We start from the raw sequence: 26,075 nt of genomic DNA, 5'->3' as shown, positions 1-26,075 counted from the left end.
GGCCCACTCAGCATACAATGATTTAATCTCTGCCGCTTGTCACTTCCCTATGGGAGCTCAGCAGAAACAACAGCCTTGATTATATAACCTACAATCATTTTCAATAAGTGCCCCAATCCTGGTCTTTAAAAGCCCGTTCAGATCTTACCTAAATAGAACAAGCTTCAGAGCAAGCCCTACGAGGTTGAAAGAGTCTTATATAAATTAATGCTTTGAGTCTTTACATTTCCCTCTGTTGTCTCCAGAGCAGCAGTGACTGGGGCACTACCAGGGTTTCTGGCCAAGGACAAGTTCTACTGTTCCTCTGTATTTTCATAGAATTAGAGGTCTAACTCTCTCTTAGGAAGTCTTAAATCTAGCTTTCTCATTTTGTAGGAAACTGAGGTTCAGCAAGGGTTTCTGTGGTAGTCATCATCTGGTTGTTCTGATCCCATGCCCTACTCCTCCCCTGCTCTGGATCTCAGTCAGGGGCCTGATCCTGTCCAACTGGCTTCCAGTTACATTCAGCCATTAGGAAGCTCTGGTGGGAGACTGGAGGGTTAGAGCAAGGGAAAAACTAGGGGATTTCACCCCTTTCTGTTGTTGCTTTGGTGAGCATCTCTCATAGTAGCTGCATCTCTTCCTTGGTTCCTGAACTCACTGGACGCCTCCTCTCACCATATTCTCAGCTTCTGATAGACAGGTTCCACCCTGGGCTCTAACAAGGCCACTTCCTCTTATCGTGCCTCTTGCCTAGGAGTCAATACATTTTTGAAAAAAACAAAAAAGGGCAAGAGAGTAAACACTTTAGGCTTTATGAGTCAAAAGGCAAAATTGAGGGTAGTATTTTGTAAGTACTTATGTAGCATTTAAAGCATACATATTTAGGCCGGGCATGGTGGCTCATGCCTGTCATCCCAGTACTTTGGGAGGCTGAGGCAGGCGGATCACTTGAGATCAGGAGTTCGAGAACAGCATGGCCAACATGGTGAAACCACGTCTCTACTAAAAATACAAAAATTAGCCGGGCATGGTGGTGTGCACCTGTACTCCCAACTACTCGGGAGGCTGAGGCATGAGAATCACTTGAACCCAGGTGGTGGAGGTTGCAGTGAGTCCAGATTGCACCACTGCCCTCCAGGCTGGATGACAGAGCAAGACTGTCTCAAAAAAAAAATATATGTGCATATACACGTAAACCTTTAAAAGTGTAAAAGCCATTCTTCACCTGTGAGCCATATACAAACAGGTAGGGGGCCAGCCAGTTCTACTCAACAGCTTTTCTTTGTCAATCCTTGCTCTACCCTTAGGGGTGGCTTCCCTCCGTTGCTCATCTTCAGATTGCCTCAAGGACCCTTTCCAAATCATCCAAACCCTGCGTAGCTAATTCTCTACATTAACTTTTTGTAATTGAACCACCTGGCATGAGCTCTCTTTTCCTGAATGGACCCCAACCGATTTGGGCAATGACTTGTTTAAAATCATATTCCATGAAGTGGGATTATTATCTACTTCATAAATTTCTTATTGCTTTCTGGTCTTCAGAAATATGTTCCCAAACACATCTCAATGGAATTGTGTAGATTCATCATTCAAGTCAAATTTGCTGGTTGTCTTCTTGTGTTTTCACTGCTCACACAGTGATGAAAAACTAGTGGCTCCACCTGTAACCCCCTCACTTTGGGAGGCTGAGGTGGGCGGATCACCTGAGGTCAGGAGTTCAAGACCAGCCTCGCCAACATGGTGAAACCCCACCTCTACTAAAAATACAAAAATTACCTGAGTGTGATGGTGGCTGCCTGTAATCTCAGCTACTTGGGAGGCTAAGGCAGGAGAATCACTTTAACTAGGGAGGCAGAGGTTGCAGTGAGCTGAGATTGCACCACCGTACTCCAGCCTGGATGACAGAGTGAGACTCCATCTCAAACAAAACAAAACAACCCAAAAAACAAAAAACCTAGTGGGTCCAAAGGGTGCCCATGAACCAAAATCAGGAACAAGAAACTTAAAATATTAAAGTTGGTCCCTAGACTGTCCAACACTACCCAACATCACCGAGAAAAGTGATGGAAAAACTAATGAACAGGACTGGGCTGTAGATGCACATTACCATTGGAAGTGGGGCATGGAAGACCACGTATGGCATGCTATATACCATGCCTTCCCTCTCTGCTGCCTCCACCCTGGGCCAAGCCACCACCGTCTCTTCCTTGGATGGCTGCAGCCAGCCAGCTAATCTAAAATAGTACAGCTTCTCTTTTTATCCCTTAACCTTCCTAATTTCCTCTCAAGACTTTTACCATTACCTGATACCTACTGGGATTGCATCCCTGCCTCTTTGGTGTCTCATGTCACTCCCACCTCCACTTAGGAGTCTCTCTTTATTCCCCCAGTTTCCAGTCTTTTCTCTCTGAAGGCCATGCCCATGCTTTTCTCTTTGCTTAGAACATTCTAAGCGATGTTCACTCTGAGTATGTTTTATTTGATCCTCTCCACTCCCACCAATACTTATTTTACTTCTCTGCACAATGTTCATTTTCTTCATAGAAATTACAACTGTAAAAATATGTACATGCATATATGCCTATATATGTATTTATTTATATTTCTCACTTCTTTGTCTTTCTCCCATCTCCAACTAATTGTAAATTTTGTGAGGGAAGAGGTCATGTCTACCTCACCAACAAATACATACCAAGTGCCTATATAATTCAGGGTCTTATACACTGCAGGTGCTTCATAAAAAATTAATGAGAATAATTAAATTATACAGGATGGGGTCATTCACAGATCTAGGAAAAATGATTGAAGAGTCTCCTTATTGTATTAGAAGCTGTTGGTTGCCCACCCGTATCTCTCTTGTTCTCACCATTTTTGTATACAATGATGGCTTTCTAATGTCAGCATCCATGAATTTGCAAGAAGACTTTCTTCAGCTGTAGGCACATGCTAGGTCTGCATGCAGTCCCAGGGAATTAACACCCCCAGGAGCAGCTTTTGGCCAGTGACCAATAGGATTGGGGGTATAATTACCCAGCCTGAACACTTGCCGGATGGATTTACTGTTGGGACATTTTGCCCACAGTTTCCTAAAAATCTTAGATGCCCCAGTTGCCAACGGTGGTATCTTGACAATTAATCTACTTTTTTTTTGGCTTTCTTCCCTTCCCTGTCTCATGTCCCCATTCCTCACTGGTGCTTCCAGGATCACCTTCCAAGAAAACTACTTGCACTCAAATCCTGGTCTCAATATGTGCTTTTGCAGAAACTCAAACTAAAATATCCATTCTACCCAATTCCCCACTACCACTCTCCTTTTGGGGAAGTGTTCCAATCTCGCAATTATACAGATTAAGAGGGGAACAGCAGGGTGGAGATGGGGTAGACTAATTTGTCATTCACTAACTTTTTTCATTTAACCCCTTTCATGCCAGCAGCCATGGCGCATATTTGGATCATTTTCTGTGATCCCCAAGACATTCCCTACAAATGATAGCTCCTCTCTTTACTGCAGAAACTTCCAAACAGGACTGTCATACTTGGTCTACAGCTGAATTCTGGTGCCAATTTCTTTCAATAGACTCCCTTAATAATAACAACAACAACAATGATAGCAACTCAGGGAACATTCAATGTGTGCCAGACTCTGTACTACACAACTAACTCATATTATCTAATTGAATGATTGCAACCACACTATAAGGAAGGTACTGGTATTATTGCCCTTTTATAATAAGGAAGCTGAGGCCCAATAAGGTTATGGGCCCAGCATGCTTCCACTGCACAATTCACTACCAGTTAGGGAGTTATGTCTTGCCCATCCACCAGGCAGCAGAGTTTGGATTTGGCTAGAGATTCACCATTAGCCCTTTGGCCACGCCACCTCTAAGTCTCCCAAAGTCTCTGCCCCGTAGCAGCATCAGGTCACATCATACACAAAATTTATTTTAAGGCAAAACATTAGAATGAGATTCTGTAGTTATAAAGTTTCTGAAATTTTAGGCAAAAAGACTGAAACCCTTTGGTAATGAGAAACAATAAATGAATACTTAAATGTAATTGCAAGTGCAGCATTTCCTGAACACAAGATATAAAAAATTGCAGCCCTTCACACTTTTATTTTCCCCAAATTGGCTATTATGGTAAAAAACGAAAAAATAAAAAATGTTTCTCATCACTGCTCTTGGCTACGCATCTTAGGGACAAAATGCTTGCTTCCTGGCAGAGCTAGCATTACTAGATAATGGCCCAAACTCCACAGCTTTCCTGGCATCTACTTGCACCTGCTCCCGTGTTCCAAACGGGTGGGAGAACGACAGAGCAAGTGGCTAGAGTCATGAGCAGGGGAATGGTGCTTACTCAGCCAGAGCTCAGCTGAGCAGCACTGGCTTTCCTTTCCTTCAAGGTGGAACCTCTCGTTGAATTGAATTTCACATATCACAAAGATCAGACTAAGCCTCGGTCTCCTACTCCACCGCTGCCAACCTCCCAAGGATTATGCTAGTGCCACTAAGAGTTCTCCATTCTGTCACTTTGAGAGGGAGCTTTCATTCTCCCATTAGTTAAATTTTTTAAAAAAAGGCTTAATAGTAATACATCCTAGGGCAACCCAAATAAACATTAAATAGTTAAAAGCACGTTAATCAAGAGATAGTTAAATATGTGCACCCTTTAATGTTTTTATATAGGCAGAGGCAGGGTTGGGGAAGATCCCATTCTGGGTAAAATGTAATAAACTGGCCATTTGTTTTCTCAAGGGTAATTTTGCTAATTAACCAGAATAAATATCTTTTCTAGCACTCTAGTTGATTTTTAATTGCCCTTACTTGATAATTAAATAAAAATAATATGCCAAAAGACAATGTATTGAATGCCAGGTCTTGTTTTAGGCATTATATATATATGTCTTATTTAATACTTATAATAATACTATGAAATAGGTAACATTGTTTCTGTTTCACAGATAAGGAACAGAAGTGATAAGCAATTTTCTCAATATCATACAGCTAATAAGTAGCTGAGTGGAGGATTTGAACCTATGTAGTCTGTCTCTAGAGTCCAAGCTACACTATACTGCTTCAGCTTTAATGGTGTAAAAAAGTTTGCACAAGTGTGAAAAGAATATTTGATTCACTCATAATCTTGCCACCTAGAAATAGATATGTTAACATTTTGATGCAGTGGTTATGACATAATCTTTATAAATATAACTAGTTTTTGTAGTTTACCCAAACCTTTGAGGAGAAAGGTTGTAAGATTTATCACCAAATTTGGAGAATATATTTGGGATGGGCTGATCTAAAATACAAACTATGTCTAACCAGATTTCATTTCAGAGGCCCCATGCAGCACCTCCAAAATCTCAGCCATCACCTGATATTCAGAAAATCTGAAGCTCACATTGAGGGACACCCTACTATGACTGCCAACTGGGAAAAACCTACCATATATACTAAGATTCTATGGATGGAGAAAACCAACCATGGCTTTGTATGAGATCTGAACTGAAAACCACAAGGCGAAGGGTTGTGAACTGAAGTGATTGATTTCCAACCAAGCTATTTGTTTGTTTGTTTGTTTTTGAATGAGTAATACTGTATAATATGTTTTAGAGTGAGAAGAAGTAGGGATTTACTCTATCGATTGATAAATCCAGCAACTGATCAATCTATCTACTCATCTATCTATCTTCTTTAAAGATGGTAATGTTCTCATGCAATGCCAGTGTCTTAGGTTGGACTTCTCAGAAGCAGCCTCTGAGATCAAGATTTGAGTGCAACTCCTTAGAGGATTCAGCTCTGAAAACACCAATAAGACAGTGGAGATGTGAGACAGAAAAGGCAAAAAAGATAATGAAAGGTGTGTTAATGATCAGGTTTTGCACTGTGGGTGATTTTGTCCTGATGGTGCCTCTGGGAAATGGTATAGTACATGACTTAGTGTTACGCCACATGAGGGGTGAGGAAGTTGGGATTGTTATCCTCCAACTCACGTTTGTCATTGGGTAAGGGCTTCTCCAGGAGACATTACTCCCCAGCATTTCTTGCCTGCCCTGCCTATAGACCAAGCAGGTTCGAGTGGTGAGAGAAAGCCCTTTAACAGTCATAGGGACTTATGGCTCGGCGTGGTGGCCCACACCTGTAATTCCAGCACTTTTGGAGGCCAAGGTAGGTGGGTCACTTGAGGTCAGGAGTTTGAGATAAGCCTGGCCAACATGGTGAAACACTGTCTCTACTAAAAATACAAAAATTAGCCAGGCATGGTGGTGCACATCTGTAATCTCAGCTACTCAGAAAGCTGAGGCATGAGAATAAACAAAATTTATGAAGGATAATTTTGCTAATTATCTAGAACAGTGATTACTAATCTCATATCTAAAATAATGCTTAAAATTGACAGCAAACAATAATTTTATCTTGATGAGGTCTCAAGACACAGAAGTGACACAACAACTACTTTATTTTTTATTGTAAATCTTCTGTTATTCCCTATATTTAGTTGTTCTCAAAAGAAGGAAGATTTTTACAAACTGAAAATCTTTTTTATTAGTTATTTGTTCAACCAAGGTTATAAATTTATCATCATGTCGTTCAATGAGCTGGTTACTTCCAAGAAACAAGAGGTGAGCACCTTCTCTATTACAAGGTCATTAACAAACTTAGTCTCTTTCTTCACAAATATCATATCTTGAAGGCTTAAGATAAGCAAATTAGGGTCCTTCAAAATTTGCATTGTATTGGTCTGTGAGAAAATATACTGAATTCTGTTTTCCATTCCCCCACAGCTCGACACACTTTCTCTCCAACTGAAATGTCCCATGAAAGCTTTTAATAACCACCATTAACTATATTCGATGGCTTTTTCTTGGTTTTTCACTCCTTTCTTTGAGGTACTCAACACTGCTGAATGGTAGCATACATAAAGTTTTCTTTTTTATATTTTATTTTATTTCTGTTTTTATTTGTTTTACTTTAAATTCTGGGATACATGTGCAGAAAGTTTTCTTACCTTCTGAAAAACCTGAACTTTCTGGGTCATCCAACTTCTTTTCCATTTGGTCTTCTCCTCTTGGTCTCTTTCAGTGACCCCTTTCATTCATTTTTTTCACAAGCATAGGCATCCTCCATAGTTCCCATTCTGTCTCTTTTGGTGACCTCTCTTCTTCCAGATGTGACTTCATGATGATGACTCTTAAGGCTTCATTTTCAGTCTTGACCTCTCTCATCTTACATAGGGTTTAACATGAAACTCCCTGGTAGAGAATTCCCCTGTGCTTCTAACAAGCATCTCAAACTCTGCATGATCAAATCCTAACTTGTACTCTCTACTTCAAAATAGTTTTCCCTGTTATTTTCCTTTTGTCATTTTTAACTCCTTCTTCCTATTCAACTTATAAGGAATTCAAGGTCTTCTATAATCAGGGAAAAAAATGGCCTTTCTAACTTTATCACTTTTGTCCGTGATAAATTTTTGTTGTATTCACCATGCTCCAAACAGTCTGAACTTTGCTTTCTTCTTGTTTTTATTCAAATCATAAAATTTAAAAAATCCAAAAGTTTAAATTTAATTTCTGTGTGATGTCAACACAATTTTTCTCGGCCCAGTCTTCTCAGTCGGTAAAATAGTAGCCTCCTTCACAGAGTCTGTGTAATGAGCACATAATCTAATGTATGTCAAGGTATCTAGCACAGTGTTTGGCACATTGTACCCTCGCAATAAGTGTTCGCATGTCTGTTCATTCATTCATCATTCTGACTCTTCTCCATTACCTCTACCATGAAAATTTTTGTTCCTATAGCTCCCTAACCTCTCAGCTCTGCCCTTCTCTATCTTTTATTCATGTATAAGTTCAAAATGTTACTTGGCATTCCTACAGTAGGCTTTCTACAAATATATTAAGTACCTTAAAATGAGAAACCCTACTTTCCACTTCTATGCGTAAAGGAAGTACCAAAAATATGGAATCTAGAACTACTCTCCTCCTAGTTACCAAGTAAATTTCATACCAAATTTAGTATGTTATTGCAGGTGAGAAAACAGTTAAGTAATAGTTGTTCATTTTAATCACAAATAATAAGGAAGATAAAGTGTAAAATGTTTTATTTCTATAACAAAATGATACACTGCTGGATGTCAATTATTTCTGATAGGAATCAGGAACATATACATATGGGGCTATAAAGGAGATATGCACTTCGGCATATTTATTAGAAGCAGCACGTTATTACTTTGTGAGTTATCTAGAATTTTTAACACTGACATTATCTTACATCCTAAAATATGTGTCTGATAACTGGTTAAGTAGCTTCCTTTGATGTATCATTTACAAACTAATTGTTTTTGTTCAAATGACTTGAGTTTATTGTCCTTTTGGTCTTTGCAGTACACTGAATAGTTAAAAGCTACTGAATGTTCTTACCTTATTTCTAAGATTATCATCAGATCATTGGCATTGACTTGTGACATTTTAGAAGAAAATAACTTTTTTAAGCATAAGCAATGCTTTTACAATCTCCTCCTTCCAACTGCTGAGTTGTCTCAACAGCTGCTTCTTGCCATTCACCTTGAAAATACAGATTTTTTTCATCTACTTCAATCCATTTGGAATTTCAAATGAGGTTCCTATGAGTTATTTCTCTCCAGAAGCCGTGTCTTATCATTTCATCTCACTGGAAGCCATAGGATGACTCATTTTTAAAGAGCGTTTTTAAAATTACCAAGGTATCATATGCATATTTTAATAAATTCAAGTAATACTCAAGTATGTAGACTTAAAAGTAAATGTATGACCTCTGCATACCAATCACACATCATTCCCCAGAAGTAATCCCTGTTAACTGTTTGTCTGTATCCTTCCAGAATTTATATTTTACAAATATATATATATATGCATATAGGTGCATAAATTTAAAATTATATTGTGCATTTACTATTATATTTTTTCTTAACATGCTGCTACTTACTTTCTCTTTAGTAATACATTTTAAGAATTTTTCTATATCTGTACATTCACTTTTAAAACTTCTGCATAGGACATATGTAAATAATTCATTGAGCCTGCTTCCTGCTGATGGACATTCAGGTTTGTTTCAGTCTTTTATTATTAACAACACTGCAGTGCACATCATTACATGCATATTATATGCATTACATGCATATATTTGTGTATTTATACGAACATTTTTGAAGGTAGATATCTAGAAATGGTATTGCTGGATTAAATAGAATGTACATTTAAATTTTGATACCTACTTCCAATTGTCCTCCAAAAAGGCTTTATCAATATACATTATTTCCAACCACATGTGAGAATCTACATTTCTCTCCACCCTTTATAATGTTGGATATTATCACTTTTTACTTTTTAATTATTTATATTACCAGCATCTTGCTAACCGTACTTCTTCTGAAACAAATGTCTTCATAATAGTCTGTATAAATCCTGGCTTATTACTGAGATTTTCCCCATAATGGTACAGGTTATGAATATGTATACGGATAATGGTACATGTTAAAATATACAAATGTAAAATTGAAATTGCAACCCTAGTAAATTAAGCTGTTTCGGAATGGTGTGTATATCTCCTAGATGAACATTAATGGGGGCAAAAGTACAAGACATTCTGTAAAAGGAGATTGGCTAATACTGCTTCCTTAACAGTAAACAGTAAATGTAAGATGGGGTAAGCAAAGTGGAAAACGATTTCTTGTTAAATCCTAGAACAGTGGTTTTAAAATTGTTTCTAGTAGACCTAGAGTTCCCAGGAGATCTTACAGGTGTGTGGCAGGGAGAAGGTTGAGGAGGACTGGCTGGGGCCTTTAAGTTCCCTTCTTCTCCTGCTTCAACTTTCTCAGTGACTCATGTCTATTTTATACATGGAGCTTCTGAGTGAGATAATGTTAGAAAGAAAAGCTGTGCTACTAAAAAATATAATGATTAACTATATTTGTTTCAGAACCCAGGTTAAAATCTTTTAAATGAGGCGGCTGCTATAGATGGCAATACATTTTGATCTAATTTCTCTAGTTGCCTTTCACTGGGCCAATCATTTGAATTTGTAGTCTTGGGAAGAAATTAAAGAAGCCCAGTGCAGGAAACTGTGCTTGAAGTGTCTGCTCACATTGCATCCTTAAGGAGGGATTTTATGAAATTCGATATTACCCCGCTCTCCACTGCCACACCAGCTCAGGCACTCTTCTAGTTCAGATAGGTCTCTTGATTACTCTCCTCCAGTTTGAGGAAAAGACTGAGAGTCCTGGGGTCTGGTAGTTCAATGTTTAGGGACTTGCAGGACTTTTAAATCTTGAGAGATTGACTTTTAAGTTACCTGTTCCTGCCACATCTCTTAGTGAGAAATCACTGTAGAAGTCATGCCAAGCTTATGATTTCATGGATAATGTTACCAAGCATCCCAGCCCTGCTGCCCGGCCATTAGTAGTTTTCATCTCCTGTCCTAGATCCTGCATCTTAATCTGAAAGCATGCGTTGGCTTGGCCACTCTCCTCCAGAAGCCAATGGGTTGGTCCAGAGCTTTCAGAAGTCAAGCACTTGCATGTCCACTTCCACCAGCACAGCACAGCACTTTTTCCTGAATTTCCAGGGATTACGTGTTTAATATTTCTGAGCTTTCTACTCTTTTATTAGTTAGTTAGGAGAGTATCTACTTGAGCAAGATATTTGCAACTTTTGTCAGCTCTACTCTTAAAAACTATTAAGAATATTGGTATCAATGCTACCTCTCTATGATGATTCATCACCTATGAACTGAGTCATATTTGTCTTAGACTAGGAACAGTTCACTTTATATATATATATATATACACGCACACACACATATATATATACACTTAATATATAAATATTAAGGATGTGTTCTATAGTATACAGATCCTCTTGGGTACTCAGTGAAAAAGAAGTTTCTACAGTCAAATGTATTTGGGAAACAATCTGTCATTCTTGTTGATTCAAAATGTGCATTAGAAAGGCACAGTGCTAAAAATATTTCTTGAATTTATTTGATCATATTTTAAAATTACTTCTCCAATCTCCCTTTCTTTTTCCCTCCCTCCTTCTCTTTGTAGCAAGTTTTTTTTCTTTTTTTCTTTTTTTTTTCTTTTTTTTGAGGAGAGTCAGTTCTGTTTTGAAGGCACAACTCGTAAATCCTCCCAGTGCCCACACTAGGTGGTGAGTGGGCACTGTGTTTGGGCATTCCGTGGCTGCAGGCAGAATCCTTTCTGTTTACCCAGAAGTCCCTGGAAGACTGCATTTTTCTGAGACAAAGCACAGAAGAAAGAAAGACCCCCGCTGTGAGGCTAGCAAGCATGAACCACCATTCCCTACCTGAATGGGTAGGCAAATGCTATGTCGATGCTGAGGTTACTTTCTGTCTTGTTGACGCAGTCCACACTCAGCCGCAGGCCTCCGGAATAGCCACCACATGTTGCAAATGCAAAGATTGCAAAAAGCTGTGGAGAACAAACAAATAGAAGGCAGTTATTAGGATGATGTTGTTCTAATGAGATTTATCAAAAGGAGCTTAATGTCTGGATTGAGGGAAGTTACGGTCCTTCTGAAGAAGAGCATTGCACTTGGTTCAGCTGGAAGATGAAGGTAGAATGGAGTGAGGACTGGGGACGTGGTGTCTAAAATAATTGTCTGGCAAGTGAAAGAAATGTGGCTTGGAGAATAATTAAAGACAAAGCCAAAATAGCTGTGTTTGAGTGTGTAAAGAGCTGTCATGTCTCAGAGGGCAGAGGCATAATCCGATAGTCAAAGGCCTGGAAAGCACTACACCAACTAGTTAATAATGGATGTCTCCAGGTAGGAAGATGTGGGGGTGTATCCTTGCTTTCTTCTCTTTGTTTGTCTGTATTTTCTACCATAAATATGATTTGTCTTTTGGAATAATATATATCAATATTTCAAAGTCATGGTCAGAGAATTCTAGAGCTAAGAGTTTGAGGAAGAGTAGGTGAGTTTCTAAGAGGTGCTATTTTAGAGCACAAGATCTCATCATATTTCAGCTTCCAACTTTCACTGGTGGTTACATCTCTGTGTTGGTTGCTGTTTCTAAGTCAACTATTAAAAGTTTCAACAGTTAATGTCATGGTCTATCCTGGTGTAGAATGTGAATCTGTGAGGAACCAGGCACCAATAATTAGGAGCAGGGACTCTGAGAAGTCACCTAGAAAGAAGAGACACTTGGAAGACAGGATGGCCTAAGAGGGGACATAAGCAAATGCTAAACTTTGTTCATTTCATAATTTGGCTAAACTCAAAAGAATTTCTTGCTCATTTCTAAAGGAAGTCGATCAAATGCACCTAACGCTAACATGCTGCAATATTCCAATTTATCTTAACTTCGGAATTCAGCTTCTTACAATAGTTTGGGGTCACTACTGGAAACACTAGCTCATTTTGCATAGTGAGAGGAGTTACTGCACAGAGTCAACTGGGGTCAAGGGCTCTGGAATGTGACCTTGGGAAAGCTGCTTAATTTCCTCATGCCTTGATTTCCTCATTGAAAAATAGCATTGATGATAACTCTTCTGGGTCATTTTGCTATTTGCAGTGTGACACAGACAGTTGCTGTGGACAAGAAGGCTGCTGGAGCTGGCAAGATCACCAGGTCTTTCTAGAAATTTCAGAAGGTGAAATGAATATTATCTAGAACACCTGCCACTTCAATCTTAATCAGGGGTAGAAAAAAGCCTCAGAATTGTTTTATCTCAATTGGACATTTAACTTTAATAGGAAAAGACTGGCTGATGATAACAAGGCATTGTGAAACCTTCACAGGCGAAGCAGTATTTTGTGAGTCACGTGTGTGTGTGTGTGGGCGTGTGTGCGTATGGCAGTTTTAAGTGACTAGTTTTTAAAATCTGTATTTTAAAAATGGAAAGAACTTGACCAAAAGATACAAGGATTGTAGTAAGAGTAAAATGTGTTAATATGTGGAAAGCATTTAGAAAAGGTCCTGGCACTGCATAAGCTCTCAATCAATGTTAACAAATATTACTGTAAATAGCAGATGCTCCTTAATAAGATGTTCCAGGCCATAAAATAGGAAATTTAGGCTTAATCCCTAGCCAAATCTGTCTGGCTGTCTGCCCCAGTGAACCACCATCCAAGCAGTCCAGAAAAACTGATCTTTTTAACTTTGTTAGCTTTCGTTGCACAGGATTTGACGAAGAATGCAGAACTATTTCAGCTCGCTCCACAATCTAGGGTTGAGACACAGAATGCTGAAGCTGAAGGGAACCCCATCTTTAGGCCCCTGGTGTGGACTTGCTTACTCCTCATGACCAAATGCTCTCTTCCTGTAAGCAATTAGTATTAGTAGTATTAATAGAAATAAGGAGAAAGTGATTTTAATGGTTCAAGACTTAATTCTAGTTTTCATCAGCCAACACGGGATGTCCCAACCCTTTGGGTCACGTCAAGATAGCGTCTTTGGTAAGAAAGAATGGAATGATGGAGTCCAAAGCCCCATGCCGTGGCAATGGAGGTAGCTCTTTCTGTAGCCAAGTTTCCTCATCCGTAAAACAGGGATATCCCCTATGTCTCTCTGAATCGCTGAGAAAACTAAATGAGATGGAATATGTATTTACATGCTACCCTCTTCCAATTCATGCAGAGATTTGTGTGATATTTACATTTCTCTGGGGGCAGGAGTCCTAAGTGTGTGACAGGCAATTGTGCACATAAAAGTAAGAAGGGATTGTACATTGTGGCCATTTTAAAGTGCCTACTATGGGCCAAGCATTGTGTCCAGCACTTAACATACATGGTCGTATTTCCTAGTGGCAACAATGTTGTGAGGCATGTGTGCATGAAGCTTAATATTCCTATAGGAAAGATATGGTAGAATTACATCATTGTTTCAAAATGCTTCATTCAAAAAAATCCTTGAGACATTAAAATGTAGCGAATTGGAATTGAAGGATATAAAAACAAATCTTGTCCATTTCAGTGCTTAATAGCTATAAAGAAACTACCTTGGCTTTTCATCTTATATTAAGTGCTTTATATACAGTAAGGTATTATTAATACCATCATATAATAAACTTAAGAAGGAATGATAACTATGTATTTAACTAGTTCAAAATGTTAGATACATGGAAAGGAGGTGTCATGACGATTGAAACCACATACACCACAATTTTTTCTTTTTACTTCTCTTGAGCTCTGAAAACACAAGGCATTGTAATCGAGTTAAATACGATACCTACGGGCTTTCAGGTTACATTTCTCCCTTCCCCATAGTCCTCACTGCTGTAAGGTACATGGATGTACTTTGATCAACGAATAGGCTGAGGCAGACATCCAGGCCTGCATGACTTAGCAAGTTTAGAGCGCAGGCGCATACTCCACTAGTTATATATACTGTTTGTGTAAGCTCATACTTGGCTCAAAGCCACTATTGTCTGGAAAAGGTATAACTGCCATGCCGACATGCTCTTGGGCCCAACATGGCTCTTGTGCAGGTGCAGGCACCCAGAGAAAAAGTGAAGCTACTGATCCCTGTAAGGGAGAATGACCATCTGGCAGATGGACAGTGGGGAGCCAGCACGTGGCTCGGCTTGCTCATGCCCAGAGAAAGAAAGAGTTAAGCTGCTAACCTTAGAGCTGGCCTTGCAGGCTGGCCATGCAGCTGTGCATGGGAGCCGGCTGCTGGGAGGAGCCGCAGAGCCAGAGCAGACAGTCGAGATAAAGGTGTAAGTAAGCTGCTGATGAGAGAGCTGCTGAATAAAGCCATGTCTCATTTACCTGCTGTCTCTCAAGTGTTCCTCCAGCTCCCTGCCCTATGTCTACCCACTCCCCTCTGCCCTTAGCTGGGGCTGGAACCTGACCCTGAGCGTGACACTCGGCATAATCATGGACCTAACAATTGGCGACGAGGATGAGATGAGGCGAATGAGTCTTCAGCCCCTTAGGGCTCTTGAATTGGCTTTGTGGCCACCGCATGAGCTGTGATACCTGGTGGCTGCCTTGCTGTGAGGATAAGCCCCAGTGGAAGCATGGGAGGCTGTGGACAGGTCTCCTGTGAGTGTGGAGAAGGCGCTAAAGCACCTGGAAGTGCACGGCACCGAGAAAAAGAGTGTGTCTTTGCTGGTAGAGTCAGATGGGCATTTGTGACTGTGCTGTAGGAAGTGCATGTCCAGTCCCTGCAGGACAAGCGCAGGGAGGAAGAGGAACCTCTGTTGTGGGCTTACCCAATGATCCACCAGAAAACTGAGCTTGAACAGCTGTTGGGTGTTCAAGCCCAAGGGTGAGCCCAGGGATTCCCTACCATGGTGAAATACATTTCCTATTGTGCCTGTGTCCCTGCTGAATTGGAGTTAAGCAAGTAATGTCGGCAGTCATGTACAGACTTAGTGAAAGTCATTTGAGAGAAGGACATTGCTGTGCAACCTGGTCCCACTTGAGCATTCCAGTTCACAGACTGCCTGCAGCAGTCAGGTGGAATTGTAAAGGCTTTTCTGTTTGATAAGAGACTGGCTGAGATGTCCAGCTTGGGGGGCACTGGATGACCAGAGCCACATATGGACTTGGCAATCCACTGGTCCCTGCACCTGGATAAGTTTCCAGGCAAGGCTGCATAGATAGCTATGAAAGCTGGTTAGTGAAAGTGAAACCTGTGTCCTTGCACCTTGGCATCAGCTGCTTGACTCCCCATTTGTGCACTGTGTATGTCTCTCCCATACCTGAAAATGTTCTGGGGGTGGAGGTTTTATATGGCTTGGCAGCTGTGCCATCTGTCACAGACTTGATGGACCATATGACAACAGACCTGGGATTGTGTCACTGTGTGTTGGACTTGACCAATGCATTTTTCTCCATTGACATTGCTCCAGAGAGCCAGGAACAGTTCGCCTTCATGGAAGGGCAAATCACAGTGTTGCCGCAAGGTATATGTATAGCCCCATCATGTGTCATGATCTTATTGATGATATTACATTAACCTCTGATTCTCTTGCACATTTAGAAGCAGCAATGCCTCACTTGCCTGGGATTGGGATGATAAGACTGAGGCAGCCTTTCTGGCCAGGGGTGCCCATTTAAACTTAATGTACCTGTGACCACAGATAGTTTCAGTTAGGGCTTATAGCAGTGCATGGAGCGCCTGAGACTGCCAATAGGCTTTTGGTCCTAGCTGTGGAAGGGAGCTGAGCTCCAGTATTCCTTAACAGAGAAGTAGTTAGTAATAGTGGGATGGGTGCATTCATGGGTAATGACCCCTATCCTCCCCAGACTGGAAAAGCAGTTAGTAACTGCATATGCTGCCCTTCAGCCTTGTGAGAGCGTGGCAGGGTGGGTTACAGTCATTGTGTGGATGATTTACCCTATAGCAGGATGGGTGCATTCATGGGTAACAACTTCCCAGACTGGGATGGCACAGACATCCAGTTTAGTGAAGTGGGGTGCCTACTTGGAACAGCGGAGTATGCTGAGTACAAGTCCCTTAGCAGCAGAATTACAAGAAGCCTTAGGACCTGTAGTCCTAATGCAAGATAAGGCCATGGGGCCTGAGGCATCCCTAGACCCTGAGCCTTCACTGTTAGGAAGGGCGTCCTCCCATTCCTAACAGGGCATGGTATACAGATGGGTCTAGCCAAGATGCTACTGCTGCCTGGACTGTTGTTGCGGTCCAGCCTAGTACTGACACAATATGGTTTGAAACCAGGTGTAGGCAAAGTAGTTATTGAGCTGAACTCAGGGCAGTGTGAATGGTAATCACCAAGGAGGTGACACCTATGGTAATCTGCGCCAAAAGCTGGGCAGCTCACTGAAGCTTATGTGTCAGGCTCATGTGTCAAGTCTATGTGTAGGTATCAGGCCTGTGTGCCCAGAGCTTATATGTATAACCTGTGCATCCAAGGCCTATGTCTCCTTCAGCCTAGGGGGTGGAGTGTAAGGTACATGGATGTGCTTTGATCAAGGAACAGGCTGAAGCAGACATCCAGGCCTGCATGACTCAGCGAGTTTAGGGCACAGGTGCACACTTCACTTGTTATATAACCTGTTTGTGTAAGCTCATACTTGGCTCAAAGCCACTATTGCCTGGAAAAGACATAACTTCCCTGCTGACAGTGCTCTTGGGCTCAACATGGCTCTTGTGCAGGGGCTGGTGCCCAGAGCCAGTGAAGCTACTGACCCCTGCAAGGGAGAATGACCGTCTGGCAGACAGACCAGGGGAAGCCAGGACATGGCTCAGCTTGCTGGTGCCCAGAGAGAGGAAAAGTTAAGCTGCTAACCCTAGAGCTGGCTTTGCAGGCGGGCCATGCAGCTGTGCATGACAGTCAGCTGCTTAGAGGAGCTGAAGAGCCAGAGCAGGCAGTGGAGATAAAGGTGTGAGTAAGCTGCTGAGGAGAGAGCTGCTGAATAAATCCATGTCTTATTTACCTGCTGTCTCTCAAGTGTTCTTCTAGCTCCCTGCCTCACATCCACCCACTCCCCTCTGCCCTCAGCTGGGGCAGGAACCTGACCCTGAGCATGACAACTGCTTAAAGGGAAATCATACTATATGATTGATATTAAATTCACATGGGTTTGGTGAGGATTGAACATATGATGTCTGTATAACACTGGAAGAGTCAGATCCTTCTGTATTTTGGAGCGTGAAATCAACTCCTCCAGGGAAAATCAGCCAGTGGCCTGGTCCTGTAATTGGAATACATCAAGACACAGTGAGGAGAGGGAACTGGAGGCTCTCCAGGGGCCTGTGATTCTCTAGGTGTTGCCTTGAAAGAGTGGGAGGGGACTCCAGAAGTCTTCCCACTGATTCCCCTCCCAGTTACTCGCCCAACCATTCCTCCTTACGTGGGGGAGCAGAGCAGTTCTGGGGTGAGGCAGACCTAAGCTTGAGCCCATTTCCTAGCTGTGTGACACCAGGCAAATCACTCCACTTCTCTAAACCTCAGTTCCCACATCTACCAAATCAAGACTAACATGCTTCAATCATTGGATGTTTAATGACAGATTTGCTATGTGCCAGCTGTTGGGGAACAGAAAAATTAAACAGTCACAGAAAATACAAGGATAAGGAAGTTTCCCACCCACCATGGGGCTTAAGGCTAGATGTGGGAGACACAACCAAAAAGCACATACAAATAAAATAATCTCAAATTGTGTTACACATTTTGAGGAGAGTTATTCTGGACAGGAGGTTATACCTGGGGGGTGTTAACATTTAAGCTAAGACCTAGAAGATGAGTGAGAGGAAGCCCCGCAAAAAATGAGAGTTGAAAGTAGGATCCTGGGTCTCTAGACTTCCCAAGTTAGTCTTCTAATTAGCTCTGTGGTTGGGGGAAGAATGATGTTTTTTTGCCACATTGGTAAGAGTTGATTCTCAAACGGTCCAGTCTTCTTCACCCAGAAATGCACCATGGGGGCTTTGGTGACCTGAGGTTCTCCATGTTTCTCCTGAGTGTCTCATAAACACATACCTGGAAGCTCATTACCAAGGCAGAGTAGGTGATTTGTCCATTCTTTCTCTTTCTTTCCTTCCTTCTTCCCTCCCTACCTACCTTCCTTCCTTCCTTCCTTCCTTCCTTCCTTCCTTCCTTCCTTCCTTCCTTCCTTCCTTCCCTCTTCCTCTATTCTCCCTCCATTCTCCCTCCCTTCCTCCCTCCCTCCCTCCCTTCCTCTATTCTTCCTTCCTTCCTCTCTCTCTCTCCTTCTCTTTCTTCCTTCCTACCTTTCTTCCACTTTTTACCCTTGGTGGGGTGGAAGAATTTAGAAGGAGGACCTTGGAAGACATTATAAAGAGACAAGACTTTCCTTGCTTGACCACTAATGCTCGAGAGGCCATTAATGCTAGCAGCTGAGAAGGCTTGTCTTGCAGATGCTCAGTTCTGCAAAACAAAGTCCAATTCCTAATGTAGACAGTTTCCCCTTTGGAGAGACAGAAAAGATAGCATAACTTTCTGTTATATAGCCAGGATGGAATGAAAACTGGGGGTGAGACCTGGAAGGCTAAGGAGTGAGAAAAGCCTGAGGGGACGGTGTGAGGGGGTTGGTGTAGAAATAAGTGAGATAGAGGAACTAGAGAGACAGATCTCCATTTGAGGCTGACTCTGTAATACTATAAGCAAGTTGATGAGAAATGTAAAGACATGGTGTTGTGTGTGCACGCTATGCTCTTCAAATTCTAGGCTCCACACATCTATCTTCAGCCAGCACAGTGCCTTCTTTCTGGTAATGTGGTGCACTAGCTCACCTTGCCAGACATTGAAGGTGTAACCCAGGGGCAAAAGTCCATTTACCCGTTCAAGTAGAATTATGAAACCTCTGTATTCCCATCTTTTCTTAAGCTCCTGATAGTCCTCAAACAAAGCAGACACCTCACCCTCCAGTACATTCTAATATAATCAATATCATAACCACTGGCCCAATCATTCACCTCCCTGAGTTCAGGAGACCAAAATAAATCACCTGCAATGAACTTTCATTTCACTACTGTCTTAGATGATCTAAGGCTCTGTTCCTTACAAAAAATTACTCTCGAAGTTGACAAAATCAGCCAACAGAGAATCCCCTTCTATGCAGCCTGATTAGAAATACATTTAGGTGGAACAGAACAAAATTGTCCTGTGTTTTCTAGTTTAATAGTCATCCATAAACCAAAATCACCCATAGCAGGAACGATATCTTTGCAGTTAGTGACATCAAAGGTTTTCCCCTGGAAAGAGGGCAAGCAGCTCACTCCTTGTGTGCTAATAGAACCACAAGTAGAATATCAATGAAAGATGATATTAATACTTCTGGTTAATTTGCAAGTCATAGTTAAATGCAATAGGTTGGAGGAGGACAGAAAATCAGGCTGATTAATGGCACTTGGAGAGATGCTTGGTCTGCAGTGAAGTGAGGGAGGGGACATCTCCCAAGGCCTGGTACACAACCTTCATGTACCAATCCTGGAAGAAACAAGAGTCAGGAGACTGGTAGGTAAGGGGTTGGGAGATTGAGACCAAGTAGTTGGTACCACTAAGTTGAGCATGCCAACAAAAAAATCTCCCAGGAATAAAGCTGTGTTTTATAGCGTTTGCCAATTTCCATAGTGCAAGTATTTCCACCATGGCCAATTCCAAGCTACGAACATACTGCCTTTAAATTTGGACCAGGAGGAGATCTACACAACTCCACTGCCACCAAGGTACTCACTTAGGCCAGGGACCTTCATTCACTTTGGGCTTGTTTTGTTGATTCACTCCTTTTCCATTAGGTATAATCATTCATTCATTCATTCATTCGTCCACTCACTTACTCACTTATTTAGTTGGTTATTATAGCAAAGGCTGTTGATGCCCTGCTGATAGCTGCAGCTTCAGGGGGTCAGTCCTCATACACACCGAAGACTTCCTTCCTCACATACCTGAATTTCTCTGCCGAGGGTATTCACAGCTAGCACACGTGTGCTTGGCCTGAGAGTGGAGCAAGGTAGACGTCCCCAGGAGCTAATTCCCTGGCAGCTTTCAAACAGTATGAGAAGGAAATTGGTGGGTAAAATCTCCAGAGTTCTTGCCCTTCTGGGGGACAGTTTGGAGGTGTGTTCAGAGGGTGCTCATTGAGACTGAGCCCCAGTTTCCCACAGAAGCAACCTGCTCACCACACATCGTTGGCTGGCTTTCCTTCCTTCCACATCCCACCGCCCACTTGTCATTGTGCTTCCCACCATTGCTCCCCAAATAAACTTAGTGAACCAAAATTCTTGTCTCAGAATCTCCTTTTGGGAAACATGACTAAGACAGTTATCAAACAGTAACCGAGTGGGCACCTTTTACTTTGCAGGCGCTACAAGTACCCAGGACTATGATAATAAAGGAGTCATATTTCCCTAACCACATGATCTCAGCTTCTAGCTTACCGCATTCTATTCTCTCTGGCTCTCTCCCAATAAACTGAGCTCCCTCCAGCTGTAGGACCTTCATGCTGTCTGTCTCCTTCAGCTGAAACTTCTGTCCTCGCATGGTTTGCATGAAGGGCTTCTTCTCATCCTTTCTTTTCTTGTTTAAGGAGGAAATCTTCTTTGACTACCCTAACTAGGCTTCCTCATTTTAGTACACACCCACCCCGGTCCCATTATTCTATTTTTTAACACGAGCAGACTTTTAAACATCGGTATGTGTTTGGTATTATTTAATCCTTTGCTTATGCTTTGTTTTACCACTTCCCTAAAAAAAGGCAATACACTTGTTTTTGTTCATTGCTGAATCTCTACCACCTTGCACAGTGCAAGCGTGAAGTCGGTGCTCCTTAAATGCTTGTTGAACTAAAAAGAAATACAATAAATAAATAAATAAATAAATAAATAATACCCTTCCCCTACCTCCAGGGAACTTGCTGTCTATTTCAAGACACAGACAAGCTAATGAACAGGCGCTGCAATGGTGCTTTACTGTGGTGGCAGAAATTGGAGCACGTTAGGGGAATATATGGTACATAATGGCAGGGGAGGGAAGGGGGACAAAGCTGTCGGGAGGAATGGATAGCTAAGCAGAAACCAGGAAAATGGGCCTGAGTTATCCAGGTAAGGGGGAGAAGGGTGTTTTAGGCAGAGAGGAGTAAGTCAAAGACACACAAATGAGCAAGTGTGCACATTTGGGCTGAGCATTTGGTGAGCCTGCATATGTTGTAAGATAAAAAGAAGAGAGTTACTCAATTGAAGAGGCAGGCAGAAATGTGTCAGGTATGGGCTACCAGGGATCCAAAAACGACAGCCTGTGGCCATATCCAGCCTCGTCTCTTCATCTATTTATGGATGCTTTCATGTTCTGATGACAAAGTTGAGCACTTCTAACAGACAGGCTGTGGTCTACGATGCCAAACATGTTTACTCTCTGACTCTTACGGAAATTGTTTGTCAATGTGAAGAAACTTGGGTCTTGCAAGAGAAACAGGTTTTCAGCAGCAGAGAGGCATTAAAAAAATTGCAGTTTAGAAAGGCCACGCTGATTACACTCGTAAGTGGATTGGCAGAAGATGGAAGATAAGGAAGTGTCTTACTTCCCCAGACAATAGGCAAATCCTTTGCCAACAGGACCATGCTTCAGCATCTTTGTATTCCCCATTTGGGCCAAAATGTTGTCGGTGGCTCACAAATTTTATTGAGTAAGCAAATATATGAATGAATGGGCAATAGAAGGATGAAGTGCTACAAAAAGGGCATTTTAGCACTGAGTAACTGAATAGTAACATTATAATGATGATGATGATAGTAATAATAAAATAATTATATTTAGTTTTCTGTGTCAGTCTCCTCAGTAAGCCCATCATTACAATGGCTTATTTAATCCTCTCAACAATATCCTGAAGTAGAAATATAACCTCTCATTTTACAGATAAGGAAACAGAGGTTAAACAGCAAGACCAAGGTCACACGATCTACTCGTAAGTGAAGCAGCTAGGTCTGCCTTTCTCTAAAGTGTCTTCCTTCTTCCCAACTCTCCCAGGAGTGTGAAAATGGTCTCTCTCTGATGGAGCACACTGTGGAAAGACTCATACAGAAATATTGAAGTTGGGCTTTCTAACTAAGGCCTTCTCTGTCACATCAATGTTCAGAAAATCAGATGAGGGCTACATGAAGCATCTGTAAGACAAAGCCCTGATCGTCCACATTGCTGCAGGTGGTAGCTCATGTATTGTGCCTCGGCAACACCCAAGCCTTCACTCCGCAGCATCGCAGGCTGCTGTGGGGAGGGAGTTAGTCTGGCATGATAGGAATATTTGAAAAGCCTGATGTGAGTAGGTTATGCCAATTACACTTGACAAGTTCCTCCTCCTAATTGTCAGCCACCCACAGCTAAGGGTGCCGGGTTCCTCACTTTCATGCAGCTTCACAATTCAACAGCTCATAGGTTAAAGAGGCCCAGAGCCTCCCCCTCCTCCCTGCTTTGGTGTCCCCATCTTGTCCCATCTCCTTTCATGATTTGTCTTGAACTGATGATTAGTCCTCAGCACCCCCGAAGAGCATTTCTGGAAACAAAGCTGATTACCTCAATAGTAGCCCTAAAAAAGCAAGGAATATGTACTGTCGGGATATTTTCCAGTGCAGAATGAGCTTTTATTAACTGCGGCCTCCCTCACACTCCACTCCCTATACAGGAGGCCCCCAGTAGACAGATGAATGCCTCTAAAGCTTAATGTTCCATTCCTACTGATCTTTGTCTAATTCTTTCTTTTAGTTTTTCTTCTCCTACTGATACTCGTATTTTTCTAAGGAAATTGACCAATCATTTTCTCAGCTATCAGTTTCTGGTTACTGCTATGGGCGTATGATACTTTGACCCAGAAGGCTTTTGTGAATAACCTTGTAAAATCTCACGTGAGACCTTCATGTGAAAATAATGCAATTGTCCCTGGAAGACATGCAATTGTCTTTTATTTGGAGGCACTGAAAAGTATTGTTAAAAGGCTTTCCTCCACAGAGCTATGTGTGTTTTCCTGTCTATAATATATAACTACCTGTGCTCTTAAATGGCCGCAATGTGGTCCATCCTGCATTCCATTTCATGCTACCTGTCAAAAATTGAATACCGTGCCCTTCTAACTGCTTTGTGATTTGTGTGAAATCTTCCCAGGCAAAAGCAGCCTTACAGAATTGGTACTTCATGCCGTCGACTGGGGAATTCGCAATAGGCCCTACAGAAGGAAAACTCCAGGTTACTTACATGGCAAAAGAAGTTTCTGTTTTCATTTTCTGAAATGACTAGTCTGGGGACTGCACCACATGACAGAAAATTTGGCTGTAGATAACAGAAAGCCTGACCTATGGGGGCTTAAACAAATAGGGGTTTGTTTTTCACACGTATCAGGAAGTCTAGAGCTAGGTGACTGCTGGTATTGATGAGGTCTGGGTCACTTCTTTGGTTCTTACAGTCTTTGCCTCATTGTCACAAAATGGCTGCTGTGTTCCTGAGCATTTTTCACTGCATAGGAGACTAGGAAGTGAATGTTCAGCTTTCCTGAGTCTGACAGGGGAGGTGGGCAAGAGGAAGACGGTTGGGATGATTGTTGAGTCAGTTAGCCTCCACTCTCTGCTACAGAAACTGATGAGAGAAAGTTGGCAGAAATAAAACAAGCTCCCAAGTCATATTATATAGGAAACACAGCATTGTCAAGCCCATTCAAGATCCTGTCATTTCTTTTTCAGTAGATACTTCCTAGACAGCCCTGTGCTTTTATGCAGTGAGCTAAATTGAACTCTTGCCTATGAATTGAAATTTAAATTTCTGCTTGAGTTATGTTTTTCCACATGAAACCTGATACAAATCTTTAAAATAAAACAACACATGGCTGAAATGGTAATAACAATTTGGAAGCGATTTTCATTCCTATTAAAAAAAAGAGTAATTAAATTATGAGGTATCCGATCAATATTATGCAAGGGTTAAAAAGAATGAGTAGTAGTACAGAAAGCTGGAAGTTGTTTATAATCTTTTTAAAGCAGAAAAAGTAAATACATGTATTGCATTTTTGTAAAAGAAAATGTTTCTACATATACACAGAGTATATACTTTTTTTACAGAAATTTAAAAGGTCTGGAAACACAATGCTGAAGTGTTATTAGTTGTAACCACTAAGGAGTAGAAGTTAGAGTCAGAATCTCAGTTTTAGTTATTTTTGCATTATTGCAAAGTCTCCAATAAGCATGTGTAACTTTTGTAACTAAAAACTGATTTTCTTAAAGTCATAAATGTAGACAACATCTGGGTAACTTGAGCAAAGTAAATTTAGAACTGTCATTAGATGGGTGTGCTGTTTTTCACCTTCATTTGGATGAAAAATGTAAAGTTAAAGAAACCCACTCCCTTTGGAATTATCTTCAATAGTACTTTCAAATTTATTATATTTACAGGGGCTATAAAGTGGAAGAACATTTTTGACCTGCTTATTTAATAAAATATTTTGGCAACATCTCTCTTTAGAATCAGGGTAAAAATATTTCAAAATACACCATCAGAACATATGGCTAAAGTATAGCATCAATCATTAGTTGATTAAAAAGGGCAACTTCCATCAGGTTGAATAGGAATAATTACCTTTAAAGGAATCAACTCCAATTCTCTCATATTTGTCAAAATGGAATAATAAGATAAAATAAAAATTCAACAGAGCTGACACCATTTCTCTGACACCTGATTAGAGAGAGTCTTCTGAATTAATTTCTTGCCTATGGTAGTGTTTTTGAACTTGGTATTTTTCTCGGGTAAATTTGTGATATAGACTTCCTGAAGTTTCTAACCTACCATAACCATATCTTAGTGCATTGAAGAAAATCAGTGATGATAGATACCTTAACTGTGTACTTCTGCTTGATAGAAAAATTAGAGCACGATGAGCTCATGCACACAGCTACTGTTCTGTAGTTAAATAGCATGCATCGGATATGCTGGAATGAACTACTCCTTGCCAGAAGCTGTGCTTTCATGATAATACAGAATGACTGAATTTTTTAAAAACTGAAGATAAGTCACAATCTTCAACTTCCTCCTCCCCTTATATTTTAGAATAGGCCTCAGATTGCCATGTGCAGTGTTCTCTGAATAGGAAATAAATTCCCATTGGGATTCAGTTCAGGCTGAATTCAATATATTTGGCATGTCTTTTTAAAAATTTAAATATTTTATCAATCAGAGTTGTATTTGTATCCATAGAGCAATTTAGAATACCATAGGGTTATTCTGGAAAAAAAAATATTGATCCATAGTCACTTGGCTGTATTCAATTAATGCCTTTTCAGTAGACAATAAGAGTCATTAAGTGAACAAGTGTCTCTTACCCTTCCTCCTTTTAAAAAGGAGAAAAAGTGTCTCTTACCCTTCCTCCTTTTTTAAAAAAAAAATTTATTCAGCTTTACCTTAGTGAAAGACAAGCACAGCATCCATTATCAGAATAGTAGGAGGTTTGTTTGTTTGTTTGTATGTTTTTGAGACAGAATCTCCCTCTATCACCCAGCCTGGAGTGCAGCAACATGTTCTTGGCTCACTGTAAACTCCGCCTGCTGGGTTCAAGCCATCCTCACGCCTCAGCCTCCCAAGTAGCTGGGATTACAAACATGCACCACCACACCCGGTTAATCTTTGTATTTTTA

At 41.1% G+C, this 26,075-nt stretch overlaps 1 protein-coding gene across 2 annotated transcripts in view; it reads right to left on the bottom strand.

The window, feature by feature from the left end:
- Positions 1-26,075, bottom strand: part of SYNPR (synaptoporin) — a 342,443-nt gene that overhangs the window by 122,182 nt on the left and 194,186 nt on the right. For both annotated transcript variants that reach the window (XM_032149416.2, XM_032149417.2), the window contains one exon: positions 11,321-11,445. In XM_032149416.2, the coding sequence (XP_032005307.1) occupies positions 11,321-11,445 (125 nt within the window). The remainder of the gene's footprint in view (positions 1-11,320; positions 11,446-26,075) is intronic.

Source organism: Hylobates moloch, unplaced genomic scaffold (genome assembly GCF_009828535.3).
Source record: "Hylobates moloch isolate HMO894 unplaced genomic scaffold, HMol_V3 SCAFFOLD_4, whole genome shotgun sequence".
Classification (NCBI taxonomy): domain Eukaryota; kingdom Metazoa; phylum Chordata; class Mammalia; order Primates; family Hylobatidae; genus Hylobates; species Hylobates moloch.
The sequence above is the reverse complement of the archived record's forward strand: the minus strand, read 5'-3'. Positions and strand labels throughout refer to the sequence as shown.